We start from the raw sequence: 25,686 nt of genomic DNA, 5'->3' as shown, positions 1-25,686 counted from the left end.
AACAGTTGTTTTCTAAGTGCTTTGACAGACAAAGCAAAGTCAAACAAAAATGCAAGAACATTATGCATTTACAGAAGGTCAACAAAAATGAAGCAAATAAAAGGAATAAAACAGGCAGATCTTGAAATGGTGTTCTGAATATGACTTATAGAAAATAAAAGAATGAACTCTTTTAGATGTAGATGAAGATGATAAAAAATAGTATAAGGAATAATATTAAAAGACATCATCACATCAGTGGAGATAAAACAAAGATAAGAAGATTTAAAAAAAAAAAAAAAACAGTTGAAAAAGAGATGGCTTAAGATCAATGCATTAAAACATGAAGAGATGGTAAGAACCGAACATCAGAGGATAAAACACAGATAAACAGAGTCAGAGCAGCAAATAGAGTAGAATAGAGGAGGTGAAATGTAAAAAAAAAAAAAAAAAGAATAAATAGATAAATGAAGGTGACATCACATAAAAGCAAGTCTGTAAAAATTAGTTTTAAGATGCAGATAAAAATCTGTAAACTATCCTCAATTCATTTTTTGAATCTCTTTTTAAACTTCATTTGTAAATGTATTTGTTTAAGTTCTTTAATTTGTTTATGAATTCATTATTGTATTTTTAAGTAAGGCACTTAATGGCTGTTTTATGTTGCTTTTTAAATGGAACTATGAATTAACTGATTTATCTTTTATTTGTAAATTATTTTCTGTACCTTTTTTTTAACTTGCCCATTAAAATATCAAGTAATGAATTACTTTGTAATTTAGTCTATCTATGTAAACATTAAGAAATTAAAATTTTTAATTAAATAATCTCTATTTTTTATTTTACAATTGCTTATAATTTAATTAAATGCTTGATTACAATTTCTGTTAAACTTATGGTCCTCCACATCAGTAAAGGTGCTGCTTTGATTATGGCGTCTAAATAACGGGGGCATTTTGGCTTATTATTGTATGGTTTTCTGTTAAAAAGTTAATATTTTGACTTTTTAGTATTTCTTTATTTATTCATTCAGTAGTTCAGTTTTTTATTTGCGTTTTCCCTCCCTTATTTATTTTTGGGCGGGAACTGGTTTCCAAACAGACAAGGGAGGGCAGGAAGCGATCGATAGGAACCAAAAAATGGAACGAGTGTCTTCAGGGTAACGGCGGGTTGTTTTAGCGGATGGACCACGGACAACTAGCTAGTTAGCGGCCGTTGGAAACAAAACCGGACTCTATTCTGAAGTGGTTTTTACTAATTTCATCCAGAGGTCGAGACTTTCGTGGTAAAAATGGGAGTGCCGAAGTTTTACCGATGGATTTCGGAGCGCTATCCTTGTTTGAGTGAAGTTGTCAAGGAGCATCAGGTAGAAAAACAGTGATATCATTAGCCTTTCAAGCCGCTGTTGCTGATAGCCGCAGCGTTAGCTTAGCTGTCTGTTGGCTATCAGCGAGCCGAGTACAGCGGGCCGTGGAACTTTTAACCCTCGTAGCTCACCTATGTTTTTACCCGGCGACAGGGCAAACTCTTGTCATTCACTTGCGACTTCATTATTTAAATAAACTCAACATACACGCGACGTTATCTGCGTAATTCCAACACAAACTCGCCCTCTGTTTTGGTATCCTCTACGTGTACACATTTACCGTAAACAGGTCAGCGTTAATATAAGTTAGTAAACATTTTGCCACCGGGTAGCTGAGGTTTTTGTTGGACAAGAACATTTCTCAAAACAATTAACCTCTCTCAGACAGCTAGCTAACTACTTGACGTTAACAAGAGGCAGCAGCGAGTTATTGTTACCAGCTAGTGTACATTCACCTTGTTCTCCAATGTCTGTAAAAGTTGTTGGAAATGTAATATTAACGTAGTCAGACTGTGGTTGATACTAAGCGGGACATTTTGAGTTAACCCTAAATGACTTTGTTATTTTGGCTCAGTTATGTGGGCTGCCTGAATTGACTTTAGTGACCTACTTCCCTGTGTAGTAAGGCAGATAGTGTTTCACTGCTTTGGCAGCAGTTTCATCAGCTGGAATGTGCTCTGTGTCACTCTCATTGCATAAGCCACCTTTGATACGTGTGATAAGACAATAAAAAAGTCACTTCATATTACATGACAATAGATATGAAAAAAATGTCGTATGTCATTGTCTAATACGTAAAGGTCCCATGTTGTAAAATGTCAAATTTCTATGTATTTTGTCGGGGTAGACAGATTATCGGCTAGGCCAGGCTGATATTTTGCATTTTGCTTGTTATCTGTATCACCTATCATCAGCTGACAGGAAGGAAACATGGACCCAAGCTGTTGATTAGCAATTCAATCCCAGTGAAAAATAGATGTTTCTATTAACACATAAAGTGCTGCTACAGTGCAGTTATCGTCATCCCCCGGGCTGCAGTTATGGTGCAGATGTGGAAGATCCACAAACACTGACCAATCAGAGCAGTCTGTGCTTCTTCAGGGGGCTTAAAAAGACACACGCTAAAACAGAGTATGCCAGACACATACATAGAGGTATATTCAAGTAGACAGTGCAAGAAAAACTGTGATTAAAAAACAAACATGTAAACATGTAAACATGTTTTAATCGCAACCCCCAATACAATTATGAACCTCAAAATGAACATGGGGCCTTTTTAGGTCACGTCAGTTCCTAAAACAGAAATGACATTTTGTCCCTCTGTAATTAATTCTAGGTGTTAACTTAATGTGTCACGGTTGAGAGTATTTAGGTTCTATGTCTGTATCAGACTGGAAGACTCCATTACAATAGTTTTGGTGATTGACAGAGATGAGTTACAACACACACGCCTACACACCTAATTATTCATGATAACAGTAGTAATAATGACTTTTTTGTATTTTTTTTTTTTTTTTTTACTTTTTTTCCCCTCCATTTGTTTCCATTTTTTTCTAAATAATTACACAATTTATGCATAAAACTGTTCTAATATAGTATATATGCAGTTGTCTGTAGATTACATACATTTTTATATCCTCATTTCCCACTACAAACACTCAACCCAATCTGTCTCTCACCCACACAAACACACACACACACACACACACACACAAACACACACACACAGACACAGATCTCCATCTGTGTTTTTGCTGTATCATTGTTTGTTTTTACCACATTTCTCTCTCTTCTGTTGTCAGTGCATGTCACTATTAAAAAAACAAAGAAGCGTTGATTCTTTCATTTGTGGCTCCCAAAATATGTCATGTGAAGGATACCCCCTTGCAGGCACACTGATGTATGTTAAAATAAAACTAACTGTGATATTCCTGTTGCTATTCCAGGCAGTCCAGAAATATCAGTAGATGTCAAAAATTCTTTACAGGAATACATTTTTACAAATCACCACACATTTTCGCTGCATTTTTTTCCCTTTCTCTCTTCAGATTCCAGAATTTGACAATCTTTATCTGGACATGAATGGGATCATCCACCAATGTTCCCACCCGAATGACGAGGACGTCCACTTTCGCATTTCCGAGGAAAAGATTTTTGCCGACATCTTCCATTACCTGGAGGTGCTCTTCAGGATCATCAAGCCTCGTAAGGTCTTCTTCATGGCGGTGGACGGTGTGGCACCGAGGGCGAAGATGAACCAGCAGAGAGGACGGAGATTCAGGTAGAGATGGACACGGCATAAATTTCACCTCTGTTTGTGTACAACGTGACATCCAAGATGGGGTCAGCTCGGGTCACCTAATTTTTCCCAATGACCTTGAACAGATCTGAATTTAAATGTTTGTTTTCTTTCTGGCTTTTGTTATTATTTAATAATTAAGGAATAATTTTTTACCACGTAGTAAAATATAATTTGCAACCCTCTCACCCATAAATGCCTCTCCTCTCAATCTCAAAGACTGTTAAAAAATTGATTGTTAAATTTAGGTCATTGCAGTAGCTTTTCTTAAGGTTGACCAAATAAAGAGATGGTATTTTATGGACATTTCTGCCCTGTGTTGTCAAGTGTAAATAATGGCACGTTCTCTTTTAGTTATCTGATCAAGATGACAACTTTATTTGCAAATGTATTTATGCAATGTCTGGTATAATTTTGGTTTAGCAGTGGTGTTGGTGGTACTGCCTAATAAGGCAGAATGAGCCCCAGACTAGAGCTAAAATGCAACATTTGCTTTGGTAAGGACTGAAGAAACCAGACTAGAGGCAAGATAACAGCCCGAGACTGTGAGTCTGACCTGCTCTCTTTTATATCTGTGTGTTTGTGTGTGTGTGTGTGTCTGTGTCTGTGTCTGTGTGTGTGGGTGTCTGTATGTCTAGGTCTGCCAAAGAAGCAGAGGAAAAGATAAAAAAAGCTCTGGATAAAGGCGAGGTGCTTCCCACGGAGGCTCGCTTCGACTCCAACTGTATCACTCCTGGTAGGAACGCTCTCAAGTATAACACCTACTGAACAGCACACTTCTGTTACAGAATTTTAAACACATAATTATTAGAATTATGAATTTAGTTGACTGAACATTTCCCATTGCTTTTTTTAAAATTCAAAATCTTCTTATTTCTTTCAGTTTGCAAGAGATTTTTTTGTCTCTTTTGATAGAAATAAAAACAATTTCTTTGTGGTTCAAAGCTTTAAATACTTGTGAAACTTCCAGGTTTCAGAGGGTTAAGTGTAGCCCACGCGATATTTAGAATATTTTCACCAATTTACCTTGCTGCAAAACAGCCATTACTGACGGGGATTTGAAGCTATTATATTCAAAAGCTGGACTTCCAGTGGAATTATCTTGGTGTGTTAGTCCGATTTCAAGAGGTTTGATTTAGTCTGATTTCAGCTGGACTAATGTATATTCAAAGTCCAGTTTGAGTTGCACAAACACAATAATTTGACATTTTCTAACATCATGTAAATGTACAGTTTTTTCTAACACCTCTACAATGATAGGATTTTTTTTCCAAACCATGAGAAGTTATCATATTTCATTTATGAATAAAATTAGGACTCCATATTGTTTGAAAACTGTTCTAAGGTTTCTTCACATAAAAAAACAAGCCACTACCCGGTTGCCACAAATATGTTCATTTGCGATCGCTGCGCGGCTCAGTTTACACCCATTTCACATGTCAAGGCCCAGACACATGACGAAGGCCAGCGACCAGAGCGACGGACGCTCACCAACGGCCAGACATTGACCAGTGGCTTACTGTCGCCTTGGTGTGTCAGGGCCTTTACACTAACACACCAGTCACCCCTGACAAGAGTCAAAGTTCTGCTTAACTTAAAGTCATACTTCATCGCCAAAATGACCATTTGTATATTAAATAACTCAAAATACCTGAAGGGAATCTCTGCACACCTGAGTGTGCGACAGGTGCGTCTAAGGAGGGTGCAGTTGTTTTTTTTGGTTTTTTTTGCAATGATTTGTTTTTATTGTTTTGATATTGTTTTTATTAACAGTACAATTCCAATTCAAAAAATATATCCGTTTCCATTCGTGCATTTGAAAAAAAAACTTAAAAAAGGAAAAGAAGATAAAAATAAAGAAGAAAAAAATTAAACAAAATGAAACATACACAAAACAGCAGAACAAACAAGGAGGGTGCAATTTCCCGCTCACTGTCCTGCATCCTGCTGAAATATTTATTGAATGAATAAAACAAAGTTTCGGTTGCCTCAACAGTTAAAAGGGAATCCAAAACAAACAGATTCAATGTAATGAATGAGTTTCAAAGTTAATAACAGCAAAACTAAATCAAAATGTGTGTTTACAAACTGTCACAGCTCATGTGTTGTAATCCAAGTCTCATTTATCCAGCGGTGTGCTCAGTTCTTCTCAAACATATGCAGTTTTGCTAAAAAAAAAAAATGCCGACCAAGTACCATGCCTGTGCTCGTGCCTGCATTTTTTCCCCCTCTTTCTTTTATTTTTCCTGTCTTTGGTGAAGCTGCATTGTTTTTTAAAAAAATGTGACTACTGCAACCATCATTATCAGCAAAATAATGTCTTTAACACAGACATATTTGATGCAATGCAAACTTATCTGATGAAAATGTGTCTGTTCTGAGAGAGTTGGCAGCATCTCCTTTAATCACACCTCCTCTTCCAGGCACTGACTTCATGGCAAGACTCCAGGAGCAGCTCAAGTATTTCGTCCACAACAAGCTCTCCACCGACAAGCTTTGGCAGAACGTCAACGTCTACCTGTCCGGCCATGAGGTGTGTTAACAGCTGTTTAAAAAGAAAACGGCCACTGCAGTGTCAGTGGCGGCATGCTGGCAAAGTGCCACTCTTCAGTCACTGTGATTGTGTTAAAGTTTCAGCATCACTCATACCAAAGTGTGTGTTTCTCTTCCCTCCAGACTCCAGGGGAGGGAGAACACAAGATCATGGAGTTTATTCGCTCTGAGAACGCCAAGCCGGGTCACAACCCCAACACCCGACACTGCCTGTATGGCCTGGATGCTGACCTGGTAGGGATTGCGTGGACTTACATGAGACTGTGCATTATTGCACAAACCTTTTTTTAGGATGCTCACACACATCCTTCTCTCCATGTCGTAGATTATGTTGGGTCTGACCAGCCACGAGCCAAATTTCTCCCTGCTCAGAGAAGAGGTCCGCTTCGGAGGAAAGAAAAACCAGAAAAGGTTCTCTTCCTCTCCATTTTATTTCATGCCTTTTGTTTTATGTTATTGATGTAGCTGTTCTGTCATACTCTGTTCTACCAGTTTCACGTCCTTCTCTGAACCCCTTTCTGTTCTTCTCTTTCAGAATAACGGCTCCAGAGGAGACTACTTTTCACTTGCTTCACTTGTCTCTGATGAGGGAGTACATAGATTATGAGTTCTCTGAGCTCAGGGTGAGACATACACACACACACACACACACACACAGACTGCAGTTCAGAGCATAAAAACATGCATAGTATTATTATTACTGGGCTTTTGTCTTGGAATTTGTAATTTTTACTATCTTCCACTTGATGACATCTTTTTTTAAAAATGTATTGTTATTATTATTATTTTTTTTTACCATAATTGGCATGTGGAGAAAACACATGCTATTTCTACTAGTTGGACTGTCACAATCAATGTTGCTGGTAATCATTGACATATCCCAGTGTGTGATAATAATTTTTAAAAATCTACTTTGCATGTAGTATTTTGAAAATAAATTTATTTTTTCTTTCTTTTTTCATTTTAAAGAATAGTGGCATTGTGACAAGCGCTGACATTTAAAGGGTATAAATTCTGAAAATGAATAAATATTTGATATTTATGGTTAAGTATGATGTTGATTAAAAATAAACTCAGAGATAGTAGAAAATTATATTAATGTATACTAGTTTTTATAGCCCCATTTAAAAAAAGTGTATTTTGTATGCAGAGCGGTATAATTGTAGAACTGATGTTGGTTTAAAAACGGAACTAAGTGAAAGTGGAAAATAATATTAATGTTTTTTTTTAAAGCTTGATTCTGCAAAGTGCATCACGTGCACAGATCGATATGAGTGTGTGTGTTATTAAAGAAGGGCCCTAAGGGTTAAATAGCACTACAGATGGGAAGAAAAATATGTGTTTTTGATTTTAAGGGGAACTGTCCCTTTGATGCATTCCACTTTACTGTATCATATCCACTGTGTATTCTGATTATTGTCTGTGCGTGCTTTGACAGAATCAGATCGGTTCTGCTTATGACTTGGAGCGAATAATAGACGACTGGATTCTGATGGGTTTCCTGGTGGGAAACGATTTCATCCCTCACCTCCCTCACCTTCACATCAGTCATGACGCTCTGCCGCTGCTGTACAAGACCTACATCAGTGCTCTGCCCAGCATGGGGGGTGAGAGACGGCACACAAACAAACAAACATTGTTACCACATACTTATTCCAAATAAGATTTTAAATACTGTGTGCAAATGTCAAGCATGACCAAGATGCTGAATTTCTCATGGTCTTGATGCAGTAATTCAAAAGTGAATTTTTTTAAGGTATTGTTTGTACTGGACCAGCCAGTCTCTATAATATACATCACCTGTAAAAATACCCAGACTGAATCCTGTTTTCTTCCTCAGGTTACCTGAATGAGAACGGACATCTTAACCTAAAAAACTTTGAGAAATACATGGAGAAACTTTCAGAGGTGAGACAATATTTTACCACCATCTGTTGTTCAAACCAGATCTATAGTGGATACTTCTATCTATGTCATGCCTTCAGCTGTAATGTTGACTCTTAGCACCAATTGTTCTTACACTTTCTGTACTATTTTTTTGTACTTATCCGCACTGCCTGCATGTTCTTCTCATAGAACTAGAATGGACAGAAAGGGTATTGAAGTGTTTGCCAATTTTGGCGATTGTTGTTAATTATGGTGATAACTCACATCAGTGGGGCAGATAATTTTAAGACTAATTCAAGAGCACCCTCTTGGCTGTTTCTTACACCTATTTTTCCTTATTGCTGATATATAGGGTTTTTTATGCTTTATTTTTTCCCATACCTTTTTCATAATTTTTTTCAGTTTGCAATACATTAAAAAGACATTTTTTTCAGTCAGAATCAAAATATATATTAAAGGACATAAATAACCAATTTCTCTACCATAAAAAGAGAGAAAGAAAGTAAAAAAAAAGAAGAAAAAAATAAGTTTAAGAGATGCAGACAATTTAATAGAGGTAATGACTACTGGATTCTAGTTAGTAATACAGTTTGCACATTTTTATACATTAAATTAATTAAATTTAATGGTGTAGTTACAGTTTCCCATCTTCCAAAATCCACCTTTTCTCAAACACATCTCCCATATTTCTTATTTTGTGTCACTTTTTCCATTTATTTTACTTCTTGAATCATTTTTTTCCCATCCTTTAGTTACCTGTTTTAATGCAGTGATTCTGATAACCATTTTTTTTAATTAAACATAAAAAATGCAACCGAAAGTTTCTCTTTGACTGAACTAAGACTAACGTTGGTTAAAGTGCCATAATACTTAATATTATACATGTTTGGTTTGAGAAGTTCAGTCTGCAGAAATGTTTGTCACAAAGTTAGTAAGAACCTAAGTTGTTTTTCATGCAGTTTTACATGATGGCATATATATTTTCGTGAAGCCACCGTAAATACTTTTTTTTTTCAGTCTGTGAAAGTGTTCCTTCTTTCCTCCAGTTTGACCGGGAACATTTCAGCGAGGTCTTCGTGGACCTGAAGTGGTTTGAGAGTAAAGTCGGTAACAAGTATCTGAACGAGGCGGCTGGATTGGCAGCAGAAAAGGAAGCTGCCAGCAAAGACAGCAACGAGAATGAGGTCAGCTGTTTTATCAGAGCATTTCTACATAAACAGGCACACATCCTTTGAGCATCCTTTAAGTAATAACTTTTGTAATTTGTGTGTGTCTGTGTAGGATTCTACCTTGTCAGAAGGAGTGATAGCAGAAGGAAAGGCAGCGGGAGGAGATGATGAAGAAGAGGAGGACGACATGTTTGAAACTGAGTTCAGACAGTACAAGCGCACCTACTATATGACCAAGATGGGCGTGGATGTGGTGTCTGAGTGAGTGTAATAACACACACATACAATGCTGAAACACACTTTCTCTAGGAGGCAGAGCTCCCTTATATAAACACTGATTACATATAGAGTCCACAAATTACTATAAACATTATGTGTCTATAAACATTATGCACCACTGTAAATTATTTGCTGCCTATACATCAACTTGTAAAGTGCAGGTGACGCTGAAATGTGTTTGTTTTTTTTCCTCATCCGCAGTGAGTTTCTAGCCAAGCAGGCAAGGTGTTACGTGGAAGGTATCCAGTGGATTCTGCACTACTATTACCATGGGGTTCAGTCCTGGAGCTGGTGAGAACAGCTTCTTCATATGTCACTTTTATTCTTTGTTTCTTTTCTTTTCATATTATTAGTATTTTATTCATACCAAATGCCATTATCGATTCTGTTTGTTTGTTTCAATTCTTTATCAGTTCCCTTATTGATTCTTGATTCATTTTCTGCAAAAAAAAAAAAAATTATCTGTTTGTCTGTAAACGGCGTAGAAACCAAGTAGAAAAAAGGCATGTGTGTGACTCAGGTGTGCAAAAGTTTTAGCCCCTATCTCAGGAAAAAAAACATACACTGTACCATGCTGCTGTATGTAATCTGTATTTAATAGGCCGTTAAAGGCGTATCCAGGAGAAATCATTCAGTTTATACCACATTAGAATACACATCAACTGACACATACCGGTAACTAACCTCTAGGAAAGCAGGTAATTCTGGTCCTCATACTGTTAAGAAAGGACCAAATCTTTCACTGCTAATTTTGCGACCACATGATGACCTTCATTCGCCCTTTCTCTGCTCGTTTTCCCTCCCTGTGCAGTAAGCATGAAAGGGGCAGCTTATTGGCAAGTGGAGTTGGCTGTAGCCTAAGAGCTAGCTGTAGCATCTGTCTGTCTGACAGTCTAAAATGGATGAAGTGAGAGAGCATCTGCACAGCATTCGTTTTAGTGTTCGGTTTTTTTTTGTCAACAAAAGAGCCTGCCTGCGTGGTGCTTATGTTATTATACCAGAGGATATTTACCCTCAGTTCTAGAAGTTAGTAGTAGTTAGATCTTTATTTTGAACATGCCAAATTAAAAAAAAGGAGAACAAAATAAAATATCAAGTTTCAAGGAAAGAATTGATAAGCTTAAGGCCATAAGAATCTGATTATCAATTCCTACCTCTTTAGATAATATTTCTATTTTGCTACATGTATGTAGAGCAAGCCCAGCTGTAGTAAATGTTAGTTTCTCAGAACCATGTTTTTAAGTCAAAAAGGAATCAGAAAAACAATTAATATTTTGAGTCACTGCAGCATTTAGTTATGGAAAGCTCTGAAAAAATGACTGATTTTACATTGAGGATGTCCATAGGAGCACTCTTTTTGCCTTTTGGAGCACCACTTGTATCTGCTGTCTTCAGTTTGTCTTACATCTGTGTGTGTGTGTGTGTGTGTGTGTGTGTGTGTGTGTGTGTGTGTGTGTGTGTGTGTGTGTGTGTGGCTCTTTAGGTACTACCCCTACCACTATGCTCCCTTCCTATCTGACATCAGGAACATATCAGGGTTAAAGTTGACCTTTGACCTTGGGAAGCCTTTCATGCCCTTCCAGCAACTGTTGGCAGTCCTGCCTGCTGCCAGCTCGGAGCTGCTGCCTGAGAGTTACAGGGTAATAGCACCCTCACACACATGCACATAATATGTACAGTATATGCACAAACTTGGCACAAGTATCACATTTGTCTGCGTGTGGAACAACATTTTAAAAGCAGCAGATATTCAGGTCTATGCAAGACCAAAACATAAAATGATAAAAATGATCATATATTGTTTTTAATATCTCAGTACCTGATGACCAGCGAAAGCTCACCCATCATTGAGTACTACCCTGTCGACTTTAAAACGGACCTCAATGGCAAGCAACAGGAATGGGAGGCCGTGGTTCTCATTCCCTTCATAGATGAGGTACACACGCACACTTGGAGGAAAAGTCATTTTACAGTTATTTTAAAAAAGACATACTTTTTTAAATGTGTGTGTGTGTTTGTATGTTTGTTGAACAGAGGTGTTTGCTGGCAGCCATGGAGCCCTACAATCACAAGCTGACTAAAGAGGAGAAGGGGAGGAATTGTCACACACAGTGCGCAGTCTACTCATATGACCCTGAAATAGACGTCTCATACACCTCCACCCTGCCTCAGCTGTTCCCAGACATCATCCACTGCCATGTCAGGTAGGTACACACACACACACACACACATTCCCTCCGGCCCTGACACTGATTTAATGTGACTTTAAAAAAAGTTTTGTCAAATGATATTTTTATATCACCATTTAAGTCTGCAAACACACGTAGTGGGATACAAAAGATCACAAGAAGGAAGGAATATTCTATATTCTATATATTGGCCTTAGGGTGTCCTGCGCAATGTTTTTCTCTTCTGGCATTGTGAACGGTGAATGAAATTCGGTAACAGTCAGCAGCTTTACTGTTATCAGATGGTTTTACAGTAATGCATCCATCAGGCGTAAGTGACTAGGCAGACAACATAAGAAAATTGGACTGATGTTATTATTTTATTTTTATCATTATAATTTTTTCCCTTTTTACCTTAAATTATTATTGCTGAGCACTCACTCTCTCACTCGTTGACCAGTAAAGTTTCGATGAGTAGGATTTAGGTGTTTCTATTGGCAGAAATGGTATATGATATTACATTAGTTTATAATCACCTGAAAAGAATTGCTGATTTTTTGTTACCTAAGAATATGAGCGTTTATATCTACATACTTGTCTACGGAGCCCGCCATGTTGTTTCTACAGTCGCTGTGAACGGACAAACCAAACTGGCTCTAGATCAGACCATTCACGTGTCTTCATCAGCCACCGTAGTCCACAATCTGCAACCTCAATGCTAAGATGCTAGTAAATCCTACTCACTGGAACCCCCCCCCCCCCAAAATAAAGCAGAGATGTAATCAGGCAGTCGCTAATATGTTAGTCCAAACATCCAACCCTGAAGGTTTTTAAGCTGTTTTCTCTCTCCACTTCTTTGATTGCAATCAGTGATCATGCACTTTTTTTCGTAGCAGTGCACAATAACATGCTCAGTGCTGCTGTGAGGAGCTGCTGGCTGTGTGCCAGCCAGTCCACATACAAAAGCACGTGTTGACAGTGTTTTTGTACCGAACTCTCACTGCCAGAGGGGGTAGACAAAGGTCCACAACAGAGAGTAGACATTTATAATAGTTTACACGGCAGGTCACAGTGCTCAACAGAGCAGCTCTTCACAGCTTGAAAAAACATTGGTGCAAATTACCAAACCAACTTACCAAAAGTAAATTATGACAATCGATTTTTGTTTTAAAACGGAAGTTAGATTACAGAGTTGTGCAATGCAGAATCGCCTATGTTCATGCAAGAATATGATCAGTATATAATGTAGAGCATTCATGCCGATTATTGTGAAATAAAACAGTTACATGGACATGTTTTACACCGTGATCTGGAATGAATACGTGGTGATGGAAGTACAGTCATCAAATCTGGTCATATAGCATGAAGATGTAACATTTTTTGATTGTTTTTTTTTTTTTGACAAAGCTGCATTTAATATTCAATATATAGAAGCCAAGCTGACTATTAATAAAGAACAACAAAGACACAGCTAAAAACAAGTTCTGAAGAGCTAATGGGACATTGTTTCAGATTTTTGCAGCATTGACTTGCTGCTGGTTTTACTGTCAAATTGCACGTTTTAGGAAGCAGTTTAGTTTGTTTATGCTTTCACACAAAAACACAACCAAAGAAAACCACTTTAGCCGGTTTACCCTCTTAGTGCCCATGCGGCCTGATGTTCACTGCACTGTATTGTGTTTTTTGTTACAGGAAAGCAGACATCCCTATGGACACATGGCACGTATCACTGACCCACGTCAGCAGACGCGTCGACCGCTCAGCTCTGTATTTCTGCGGCTTCCCCACACTGCAACACATCAAACACAAGGTGTGTGTGTGTATGTGTGCGCATACAAATACAAACAACAACAAATACATGATGCTGAATGGCCGGATTACATTTAAAGGATCTAAGTCTGAGCAAAGTGTCCGATGAATAGTTCCCGTTCGTTTATTGTAGACTTCTTGCAATTAAGAGAATTGAAATTGGACTCCTTGTCTAACTTCCTGTCTCTTGTCCATGGGCGCACACACTTTTAGTTCTTTAAGAAGAAGAGCGGGGTTGTTGTGTTCCAGCAGAGCAGCAGAGGGGAGAACATGATGCTGGAGATCCTGCACAGCCAGGAGGCAGAGGCGGTGAGCTTTCATTTGATTTTTAATGGTCTAAAAAAATAACAAATATATATATATATATATATGTTATTTTTATTACATTAAAGTAGTTTACATTAAAGCAGTAAACACAAGACTCAACGTATTACCAACGCATCACAAACCATCAATGTGCCACAAACAGATGTCACAAAATGAGTAAAAAAAAAAAAAAAAAAACAGGCAAAGAACAAAACAAACAAAACCAAAGTCATCATGTCATCATCAGTCTTCTAAATATTGCCATAATGTATTCCATTTTCTTTCATAGTCATTAATTGTTCCTTCTCTATTAGCAATTATGTCTTGTGATCTAAAATAATGTTTTTAAAAAAAAGAATAAAATAACTGTATTTAAAATACTTGGACACTTGTCACCACATGTGATGCGTTTTTTAAATTTTTCGGTCATTTTCTTGTTGAAATATTTGGGACATTGCTTGAAAAGTTGCATGTTGCCTTCTCACTTTTTTGAAAGAAATCAAACCAATTTGCTTAGGTTTCAGGGGGTTAAAAAAGGCTGATAGATTGGTAAAGATGTTTTGCAGACATTGAAAATGGATTTTTGAGAGCTTTCATTCTTTTTTAAATGACTGATAATAGCATGAACTTCTGACATCATTAGTGCTGCAGTACTGATCTTACTCTGCGTCTTCATCTGACACTGCAGTGATGCAAGCACTTTCAGTGGAAATAAGATGACAGCGTGAACATGCCCCGAGTAGTCACATTGCAGCCTGTTTCCAAGCCGTCAGCTGCAGCCCTCTCGCTCAATACTGGACCAGTTTCAAAACCTGTTGTTTCCGTTCATCAGTTAGACCCTAAAACATGGGAAAACAGGGTCCATGTTGAAAAAGTTACCTTTTAAAAAAAGCAAATATGTAAAGTTTTGATCATTTTATTGAATTTGCGAATCTGAAACTCCTCTGTGATTGACTACATAATCAGGCGCTCGGGACCCGGTGTTTCCACTTAGAGTTGCAGACTGAGTAACTTGGAGCATCCAACGGGAACTTTACGTAAATCCTCATTTAGATGAACAGCGTTTCATGTTCCAAGGAAGAACATGTGGAATTCTTTACCTGCAGAACTTAAACTGGATCCAGACTGATATGATTTTAAACTCAGACTGAAACTGCTTCTGAAGAGGGATCAGTCATGTAGTCATGAATAATCTGGTGCTTCTTGTTTTGTGGTGCTTTATTGTATCATAGTTGGTGTTCTGTCTTATAATTTCTTATTGTAACTTAGTGTACACATTTATTGTTTAATTTGTGTACTTGTTGTGAAGTTTTATGTATTCTAAAGGCCCATGTTGGGATGGACATAGCAAATTAGCTATATAGCTATAAATGTGCTACAGACTTGTCCCATTTTAAATAAATGTTAAAATGAATAATAAATAAATAAACATAGAGACAGGACTTGAGCTCCTCATCAACACAATAACTAAGCTTTAGAGAAGAAAGAATGATTAAAACACCTGTAAATAGTGTGTTTTCACCAGTTATTGAATTTTGAATTGAATGTGTGGAAATCACTTTTGGTTTTGTTTGAAAATGATACAGAATTTTAAAACTACGTCAAATTAGAATTGAATAAATGTTAAAGAAATAAAAAGAAGGAATAAGCTTAGGTTTGTTCTTGTCTACTTATCCTACTCTGCGTTTCACTGTAAGTATCAAATTTACCGTTTCCCTCTTTCTTGTTTTTTTTATTCTTTGCCTCTTTAGGTATGTGATGATGTTGCGACACAAGTCCTGGGGAAGTCGGTGTTTGTCAACTGGCCGCATCTAGAGGAAGCGCGCATCATCGCTGTGTCAGATGGAGACGTCAAGTAAGAGTCACCACTTGGCCAAAAATAATGTATTGAACATGTCTCATTAAAAGTTTTTGTAGTTTTGAAATTATGTTTTTTTTTCAATCTGGATAAATTATACCCATGTGGTAACTGTCAGTGTACGATGTTCTCGCCATTTTTTTCATTGAAGCATTTTATCAGTCAACAAGAACTGAAATTAAAGATTATGTTGATGGAAAAAAGTCATGCTGACAAACCTTTTAGACACGACCACTAGGAGGTGCCAAATTGTACACAAAGTGACCCCTTTAAATTCTGAGCAAATTTAAAAAAAAAAAAATTTTTAAAAAAAGTTTCCTTTTTTTAAAATTTATTTATTTACTTTTTACAATTTTCTTTCAGGTCATTCTTCTCATAACTTTTACTGATTTCTTGCTGATTTTGGAGGTCATTTCTTGCAGTCTTTTCATTGCCTTTTTCTGTATGTTTTTGAAAGAATTCATACAAATTTTCTGTTCCAAATGTTTAAATGCTTGTGAAAGGCATCTGAATGCTGCACAAAAAATGGGTTTAAAGGGTTAAAGCTATTAAAGCTTTTGTCTTTAATTTAGCTATTACAGGTGAAATCTTTACCTCTGTTTGTCAGGTTTTCTCTAGATGAACCTCCTGGCGTCCAAAGATTGTATGAGCGGCCCTCCACTCCTCCTCCCACCAAAGTCACCTGCCTGTCTGACAAGGAGCAGAAAGACTGGGTGAAGGATGTTCAGGGAATCACTGAACAGTAAGGCACAAAAAAGATGCTTTATTGTATAAATTCGTATGGAAAAAACAGCTATTTTACAATTGTTTTGTATTAATGTCTTTTTAAAAAACGTTTTGATTCCCCCTTATGTGGCCAAAAGACCTTAAAAGCCATTGTTTATTTTAAGGATCCCCATTAGCTGACAGCCCCTTCCTGGGGTCCAAGACAACATAACATTACATAACGACAGAAACAAACAGTGATAAAAAATGAATAGTAATCAGTAATAAATAAGTGAACAAATAAAAAATAATAACAATGTTAATGCTAATACAAAAATACAACTACATTAACAAGTAAAGTAAGTAGCAATCAAAGATAACAAAAGTGATTTTTCTTTCTTGCAGTTTCTTGAAGAGGAAAGGCATCATTGTGAAGGAGACATCGGTGGTTTTGTACGGCCAGTTGCTGACAGGAAGGAAATACGTCCCCAAGGCCAACGGGGTGGTGGAACTCGAGAAACAGTGGGCAAAGCAGATCCTCCCTTTCGCCTACCAGACAGTGGTTAAGGTACATGCACACACATACAGAACAGGAATACACTGATAAAACTCATGGGAACCTGTGACCAGTTAAGCTCCATGAATACAGTATGTTTAAAACAAAAAACATATTGGCAACATTTAGGAAAAGATTTTAGTCATTGTTACAGTCTTGTAATTTAGGTTTATTTACTCACATACATACTTTCTTTCTATCTGCTGCACATTTAGTTGTAGCACTACACAGCTCCAGGTTTTGTGCTAAGATGTTGTGTTTTCCAGCAGGTTGGAAAGGATGCTGAAAAAACTGCCCGAGCTGAAAAATTCAGAGGAGCTCAATCAGTCTAAACTTTAAAATAAACCTTGCAAATGCAAACAATATGTGTCTGTTAGTCACATGAGCAATGTTGAGTGAAATTTAGCACACACACACCATAATCAGATATCCTTTATTTATTATAGAGATATAGTAGAATCTAGTTTTTAATTTCCTCAGTAGCAGTTTGTGAGTTTGGGGGTTGTCATTGATCTGTTGATCCGAACAGAAATGATCAGATCAGATTAATGGATGAGAGGAGCAGCTGCTACAAGTGAATGCAAACTTTCAAGACCTAGCAGATTGAACAATGAAGTTTCACTTTCAGTGCGCCTGATGTTCTTCAGCTCCATCTGTGTCCAGAGTACTCACTGCACTCCCAGAGGTTCAGTGAATAACCAAATGGTATATGTATTTTAACAGCACTCCTAATGAGTGGTCCAGCTCCTAAAATAGAAAATCTGTTTATGACGACACATGTTTTAATCGTGGCAGGTCGCCACAAATTAATAATTGTGAGAAAAACCCTGGCATGTCATGATAGCAGATATTTAGTAGTCAGTATCAATACCAGTGAAATTCTGCGATGCTGGATACCCAATTCGATACCACGGTAAAAAAACAAAAACAAACAGCAAATCTCATGTTCTTAAACAATCTGAGCTTCTCTGTTTGTTGTTGTGGTAGCTGGTCTGGTTGAACATGCATGTTCGTGCATGTCAATCCCTGTGTGTGTAACACACTGGCTGGCTAATCACCAGCACTCTGCACTGCACTCACATGATGGTTACTGCTGATATTGGGGAAGCTTCCCTCTGATCTGGCACTGTTGCTGTTGATAGCACTTGTTTGCGCTGTTAGCACCATTAGCTGCTAGCCGCTGGATCGGCCACCACCATGTTGAGCTGAGTGCAGACAACTTCTGAATCTGAGACACCTTGTTAGCTGATAATCCCAAAGAGTGTTTCATCCCATGTCACTTATCAATTCTTGTTTCTCTTTGTTTCTCAGGACATCAAGGCCTTTTACTCGTCTCTGAACTGCTTTAAGAGCTTAGATGAGCTCTTCCCTCCTGCAACCACGGTCTTCATGGTGGGGAACCCTTACTACGGAGCCATGGGCGAGGTATGTCATCACCTCTCTATTTCAGTCAGAGAGTCACATCATGGCAGAAATAACGGACGGTCAAACACAAGAACTCACAAGTGTTATACTTTTTTTAACAGTAAATGAAGCTAAATTTAACCCTCAGGGACTTTTGCATTTTATGGGCCTTTCATTTTCCTAATTTTGGCTGTGTTGATGTATATCGCATACATTTTGGCAAAATTGTGTATTTTTTTGATTCTCTTGGAAATTCCAGCTGAGCTCCTTCAATATTTTTAAAATACACTGTAAACAAAATTGTTACATTCATACTGTTAAGTGCAAAAAATGCACCATTGAAACACATCCAAACTGCAATTTTGGATCCCACAACAATCAAAGCATAAAAACATGCATTGTATTAATTCTGGGTTGGAATTTGTAATTTTTTTTTACTATTTTCCACCTGATGGCATCATTTTTACCATATTTGGCATATGGAGAAAATGCATGCTATTTCCACTCGGTGCACTGTCACAATCAATGTTGCTGCAGGTCACTGATACATCCCAGGCTGTGATCACCCGAAAAATGTACTTTTATTTTACTTATACTACTTATGTAGTATATTAATAATTAATTTTCTTGTGTTTTTTTGGCATTTAAAGGATTAACCCCATGCAACTTAATAATGTTATAATAACACTTAACCACTCTCAGTCCTGGTTGGACATCAGGAAGTGACAGAAGTTTGAGTCTTCCTTCAAACTTGTCAGTAATCAGTAATATCAGTAAAGTTAACCTGATTAGTAGTATTCAGTATGTATTGGCTATGACAAGTGCTCTTTCTGTTATTGTTAATCATTTTTGGAGAGCAACACGTCCAATTGTCAGCTAATTGAAATGATTAATTATATTTCCTTACTTTCTTAACAGGTGCAAGATTCCAGTGATGTCATTAAAGATGGTCGGGTACGAGTGGTCTTCAGTGTGCCACATGAACCACAGCTGGAGCCATTAATTCAGAATCAGCATGTAAGACACACACACACACACACACACACACACACACACACACCTACCTACCTACCTATAATGTTGATTCTGTAAATACTTCCCATGCTCAGCCGTTTGTGCCTGACATATGTACTGTATGCCTGCATATGTTTGTATTTTGTAGAAGTACTGTGTGAAGTACAGTCCCGGATATGTTCTGGCATCTCGTCTCGGCATCACCAGCTACCTCGTCTCCCGTTTCTCAGGAAGCATCTTCATCGGGCGAGGCTCTAAGAAGAAGTATGTGGTCAAAGTTATTTATTTACTATTCTGACATTTATATCTTCTTTTTAAAAGTGTGCAAATTTTTCTGTTATGATCTGTGTAAATCTATCATGAATAAAATCTGAGCAGACCATTTTACATTGGAGATTGTAACCTTCAGTTGCACTTAAAGAAGTCTTGTTATTATTATTATTATTGGCCATTTTGACATGACTGTTCTGCATTTTGCCATGTATGTTCATTTTGTTCATGTTAGTTCCACTAAACTTGACTTTTCCTATTGTCTCTGCACTGATGCTTTTTTTTCTTCGTTATTTTTTGCAGTCCCTGTGGGGAGCAGAAAGCTAATGTTGGCCTGAATCTGAAGTTCAACAAGAAGAATGAGGAGGTTCCTGGATACACCAAGAGGACTGAGAAGGAGTGGCTCTACTCTGCTGCTGTGGAGGAGCTGCTGGCTGAATACCTGGACAGGTACAGAATAATATGCAAACAAGTATAGAGTAAAAACAACAATACTGCTGTTAGGGGAGTCCTGCATCCTTCAGCTGTTTGAGTGGAACAGTTCAGTAGCTGCACTGAAAATGTAGTTGCGCTCATAGGCTGTATAAAAGAAGTGGACTTTACCTTTGAGGTGTCACCCCTGACTTTGTGGACTGTGGTTTGAGAAGTGAGAGGTAGGGTCTAAGTCGTCATGCAAGAAATGATAAACAAAGAAATTATCTTCTTATTTTTGCTTGTTTCCATGATTTGTTCTTATTTTGTTACTACCACGCAGCGTCCACTGTCACTGGTGGGAGTTGGATCAGAGGTGATGATGCTGCAGTGGGATTGTTTTATGGTGTTGAAAAGATGGAGAAAGTCACATTTTAGTAATTCGGACTGCTCTTTTGAAATGTCATTTGTACCAACGTGGGTAACGACTTTATCAATGTCTGAAAGAATGCAGGTTAAGACACGTCCACATTGGCTTCCAACACAGAGACTACCTCCACTTCTTTTATGCAGTCTATGGTTGTATTGCAACGTTTTGAATCATTTGTTTGAAATTTGTAGAATCTAAAGCAGAATTTTTGTTTTATTTAAAAAAATTTTTTTATGCTTTTCTAGATTTTCAGAGGTATTCAACACAGTGTCCAGAAACAGTCATGATGATGTTTTCTATGAAGACGACATCTGGCCCGAAGACGACCAGAATGGGTAAAACAGTCACTCATGCACACAAAAACACATATTAGATACACACTGATAGTATTTAACCTAAATGTAGTTGCACAATTTCTAAGTAAAACCTAAATATTTATCAGCCCTGTCATATGAAGAACTAATCCATGACAGCCTTAAATAGGCTCCGAAGCATGTGATGTCTTTGCACCTCCCATAGAACTTTTTTCAGCTCTTACAGTTTGTTCAAAATCTGTCTTCTGAATGATTGAAATGGGTGTTGTATTAATGATGTTGCCTGATAACTGATGGACACCCCCCACAGGGCTGAGAAGGTTGCCGAAATCACCTCATGGCTGAAAAGCCACCCAGTGAGCTCCATCGGCAGGACATCATGTGACCTACAGGTGCTGGACTTCGCCATCGTGGAGAAGATCGAGGAGGCGGTGGAGAAAACCAAGGTGACTCTGACACACACACACACACACACACACACACACACACACACAGGCTCAAACTACAGAACACTTTTCATGTACTAATATCGAGTTCTCTTTCTTTTTGTGTGGACTCACTGTTCCCCAGTAAACTCAAAGATGCCCTGTGTCCTCTGCTGCTTTCTCACTCTCATCATCTTTCTCTCAGGTGAAGAAAAGCACTAAGAAAGTCCGTGTGACAGTCAAGCCTCATCTCCTCTTCAGGGTGAGCACATTTTGCATGTATATGTCATTGCTTTTACATTAATGGCGTCCTCCTCAGCTGAGCTGTAACATTAGTTTGCTCAGTAGTGCGAGGTGAGCTAACAGTAGATGCTTCCACTTCCTCCTGCACAATGATAAAGTTGCTGGATGTAGTTCAGTAGAAAGAAAATAGTTCCTACATGAAACAATTCATAACAAGGTATGTGGATTATATTGAGTAACCGGGTCATGATCTCGGGAAAGAGACATTGCTGATGAGTTTTTCAAATGTGTCTATGTGACGCTTTGAGCACCACAAACAGAGTGCCATTTAGTTCCATTATATTGGAGACAAGGCAGACATCTTTACGATATCTGGACTGTTGCTTGGACATAATCAAGTAATTTTGAAGATGTCACCTTGAGATTTATGACATTATGATGTGTATTTTATTGAAAGATTATTGACTAAACAGTAAATTAATCCAAAAAGTGGTTGATTCATAATAATGAATGATGATGAAGATAAGTGCTAATTGAAACCTACATTTACGTTTACAACGTATTGAATATAATTTTATGTGTGTGTGTGTGTGTGTGTTTGTGTTTGTGTGTGTTTGTGTGTGTGTGTGTGTGTGTGTGTGTAGCCCCTTGAGCAGCAGCAGGGAGTGGTTCCAGACCCGGACTCAGAGTACCGCCTGTTTGACAGAGTCATCAACATCAGGGAGAGCTTCACCGTCCCCCTGGGACTCAGAGGAACCATCATCGGTATCAAAGGAGGTGAGGACGCACTTTAATTCTTTTATCCTAATTTCTATCCTGATTTTACCAAATCATTTCACTTTTAATGGGTATCATGCATGTGCATGACATGTAAAAAAAATCCATAGAATTCTCACAGTTTATCTTATCTTCTCACATTATCTATCTCAGTTTATCTCTGTCTGCTTTTGTGTCTTCAGCGGAGCGAGAGGCAGAGGTCCTCTATGAAGTGGTTTTTGATGAAGAATTCAGTGGAGGTCTCACCATCAGGTAATTACACTAAGTGATGCTGTAGTGTGTTTATTGCTGCCGCTGTCACTGTTTTGTTGAGTCTTCTTTAAGTGGGGTTTATACTTCTGCATTGAATAGACACCATACCTATAAAATACACACCGACATACACCTCTCCAGAAATGTAATCACACAGACCACAGAAGCTTAATTTCACAGATAAGCGAATAAATTGTGAAGATAATAAAACCCCACAAAATAGCATTTTAAGTCTTGTGTGCGATTCATCCTGTCGTCATTTGAGTAGAGGGAAACTGCTAGCTGCTAGGCTAATTTATACAACAAGAAATGTCAGTGTCTTAGCTAACAGTATTTAAATGCTGTATATGTGGAGAAAACATGTCTAGTATAAGACAGTTATTTTGTTGGTGAACCTTGTGAGTTATAAAAGAGAATAATTTTGTAATGTTACCTTTGCTCTTTTTCTCTTTCTTTTTCTTAATTACTTAACCTTTTAGATATATAGGTATATATATATGTATATTTTTCCAACTCTTGAATGTAGGCCGTATTTAACATATTACACATTGTATATTTTTTATATATTCTTATTGCTATTCTGGCTTATGTTTATCTTGTTCATGATTGTAGCTTTGCACACCTATTTATCTTTTTTTATTTTCAACTTGCATATTAGTTTGATACATGGCATCGTAACATAAGGCACAGCACATTATCCATATTATTATTTTTTAAATATTCACATATTAGTGCTGATTGTCCATTACTGTATTTTTACGTTTTGTACTGTATTTTTATTTATGTTTCCACACTTACATACTGAGCATATTTACATACTTTACTGTAAATATTTAAATATTTACATACTGTGCATATTGTTAATTCTTACTGTATTTCTATTTATTATTTTAGATTTTATTACACTTATGCTGGTACTTATTTCTACTTGCTTTAATTCTCTGTGCTGGAATCAATGTGACTGTAACAATAAAGTATTTCTGATTTTGATATCATATATGGGTAAAATATAATTGGCATGTCTGTAAAAGCCTCCCACTCCACACCATAGCGATTTCTGAGCAGACATGACTCCTGTGTCCTCAGGTGTACGTCACCTCGTTGTTATCGCCTCCCTCCCTGCGCTCTCATTAACCTTTCCCACGGAACCCGGGTAGATCACTCCTCCCACAAACTCACCGCCATCGTCAAGCCTCAACCTGCCGCAGCTGCAAACTTCAACTCTAACCGCCAGCTGTCCGGCCTGAACCACTCTCCACGTTCACCCTTCATACCCACACAGGTAAGAGGAGCACCCCACACAACCACATTTTTTATGATCGAAATGAAAAAAAAAAGAAAAAAAGAAATGTCTTCTTGGATGGCTTACCACTCTTCTTTTTCTTTGTGCGTTCCATCTCTCTGCTCCTGTAGCATAACAACAAACATGGTGTGGTGAAGGCGGCCTCGCAGGGCAACAGGAACTCTCCCTCTAAAGGTCCTATCCAGAAACAACAGGCCAAGGTAAGCTCAGGGTCACATGTACGTTGACCCTTCTCATTCTTGTGACCTTACAAATGTGCATTCTCCAACATTGTGTCTGTTTCGGTCTCTCTTTGCATCCTCAGGAGTACAGTAATGTGTGGCAGTCTCTGCAGAACTCTGGACCTCCTCTCAAACCTCCTGCTCACTGGCAAAATGTAAGTCTGTGTGACTGTTTTTTGGGGGCTTTTTAAAATATCAACCCTTAGGGCCCACTTTAATATTACACACACTTGAATCGCTCTGCGCACAAAATGAGCTTAATCGAGCTTAAAAAAACAATTATGCAATAATATTGTTTTTTACTTTTATTGAGTTGATTCTTTTTTTTTAACCAACATCATCGTAATCATAAATATCAAATACGAATTTTCAGAATTTTAACCCTTTAAGTGCCAGGTTTTTGTCAAGATGCCACTAAAAAAACAATTATTTCTAATATACTATTGAATACACTATACACTATCAATACACTATACTATGTAAAGTAGATTTTTTTGTTAGATTATCACAGCCTGGGATATGTCAGTGATTTGCAGCAACATTGACTGTGACAGTACACCCAGTGGAAAAAGCATGAATTTACTCTATATGCAAAATCTGGTCATGTCATCAGGTCGAAAACAGCAAAAATGACAAATTCCATGGCAAAAGCCCAGAATGACACCCAGAAATAATACAGTGTGTGTATTTATGCTTTGATGGCTGTGGGGTCTAAAATTGCAGTTTGAATGTGTTCCAATGGCGAATGTGACATGTGTGTTTGAAAACATACATGGACGTACATTCATACTGTATGTTGTTCGTCAAGTTATTACAAAGTTTCCATATTATTGTACAGCTCTGTTGTGGTTCAGGGGCCCATTTACACCTATTTTTCAACTAGCAAGCTGGGATTTGCTACAATTTGTCATGTGTTAATATAGGGCACATTTCATTAACCACATTTTTAACATATTTTCACTGAGGGGTGCTGTGCTGTATAAATGTGCGTGCATGACTGTGTGTGCACATGGTCACAGGAGCTACAGGGAAACTGCTCAGATGTACTAACATAAGTGGATCCATCAGACGTTAATCTAAAGAATGTATTCTCCCTTGCTTCAGACACAATTTATCTCCACGCTACACGTGCCAAAATGTTTTAATATTTCAATTTGAGTGATTCCGGACATGCAGTTGTGTCTTCGCTGAAGCCAGTCATTAATCTTCCCTTAGACAAGTTATAATGTTACAAGTCCATCATCTGCTCCATCGATATATGCCATAAAATTCCACTGAGATGGATATGCCATGGCAGTGGAAGTCCCTCACTCCCAAGATGTTTTTTGGATTGAAAAAACAGTTCAAAACAACTGTCCTGACAATTTTCGTTTTTTTTCTCAGTCTGTTCATTCTGTACGTGCTGTTAATCAGCTCCCACTATTGCAAACTGTGACCCTTGCACTTCATTCTGATATATTGGCATCATGTCATATCAGAAGAATTTTTTAAATTTGTTTAACCCTTTAAAACACAACTGATTCCTTTCAAGAACACAAGAAAAACGAAATTAGCAATTTAAGAAGAAATGACCCCAAACCCTAACCCTAACCCTAGCAAGAAATTTGTAAAAGTTACAGAAAAATGTCCTGAAAACTAGTTAGATAAAAAAATATATAAATAACCTGAAAAAAAGTGCTGTGTATATA

The 25,686-nt window shown here is 37.6% G+C and overlaps 1 protein-coding gene across 1 annotated transcript; it reads left to right on the top strand.

Moving 5' to 3' along the window:
• The first annotated feature begins 1,133 nt into the window (after positions 1-1,133).
• On the top strand, positions 1,134-25,433 carry xrn1 (5'-3' exoribonuclease 1). Its single transcript, XM_042498334.1, has 33 exons — positions 1,134-1,345; positions 3,394-3,626; positions 4,283-4,380; positions 6,068-6,177; positions 6,321-6,431; positions 6,523-6,608; positions 6,733-6,820; positions 7,636-7,804; positions 8,038-8,105; positions 9,131-9,268; positions 9,366-9,514; positions 9,734-9,823; positions 11,016-11,172; positions 11,349-11,468; positions 11,567-11,736; positions 13,393-13,510; positions 13,723-13,818; positions 15,567-15,670; positions 16,281-16,415; positions 16,784-16,946; positions 18,246-18,359; positions 19,257-19,355; positions 19,501-19,616; positions 19,926-20,072; positions 20,709-20,798; positions 21,088-21,223; positions 21,408-21,464; positions 22,090-22,222; positions 22,405-22,474; positions 23,561-23,756; positions 23,888-23,977; positions 24,082-24,161; positions 25,382-25,433. Exons 1-33 carry the CDS (start codon positions 1,271-1,273, stop codon positions 25,431-25,433), a joined length of 3,858 nt encoding a protein of 1,285 aa, XP_042354268.1. The 5' UTR covers positions 1,134-1,270.
• The last annotated feature ends 253 nt before the right edge of the window (positions 25,434-25,686 follow it).

Source organism: Plectropomus leopardus, chromosome 12 (assembly GCF_008729295.1).
Source record: "Plectropomus leopardus isolate mb chromosome 12, YSFRI_Pleo_2.0, whole genome shotgun sequence".
Lineage (NCBI taxonomy): Eukaryota > Metazoa > Chordata > Actinopteri > Perciformes > Serranidae > Plectropomus > Plectropomus leopardus.
The sequence above is the reverse complement of the archived record's forward strand: the minus strand, read 5'-3'. Positions and strand labels throughout refer to the sequence as shown.

Coding starts and splice junctions, on each gene's coding strand:
- xrn1 (XM_042498334.1), top strand. CDS start 1,271: ATGGGAGTGCCGAAGTTTTACCGATGGATTTCGGAGCGCTATCCTTGT. Junction 19,356..19,500: donor CATTAATTCAGAATCAGCAT/GTAAGACACACA, acceptor TGTATTTTGTAG/AAGTACTGTGTGAAGTACAG. Junction 22,223..22,404: donor CATCATCGGTATCAAAGGAG/GTGAGGACGCAC, acceptor TTGTGTCTTCAG/CGGAGCGAGAGGCAGAGGTC.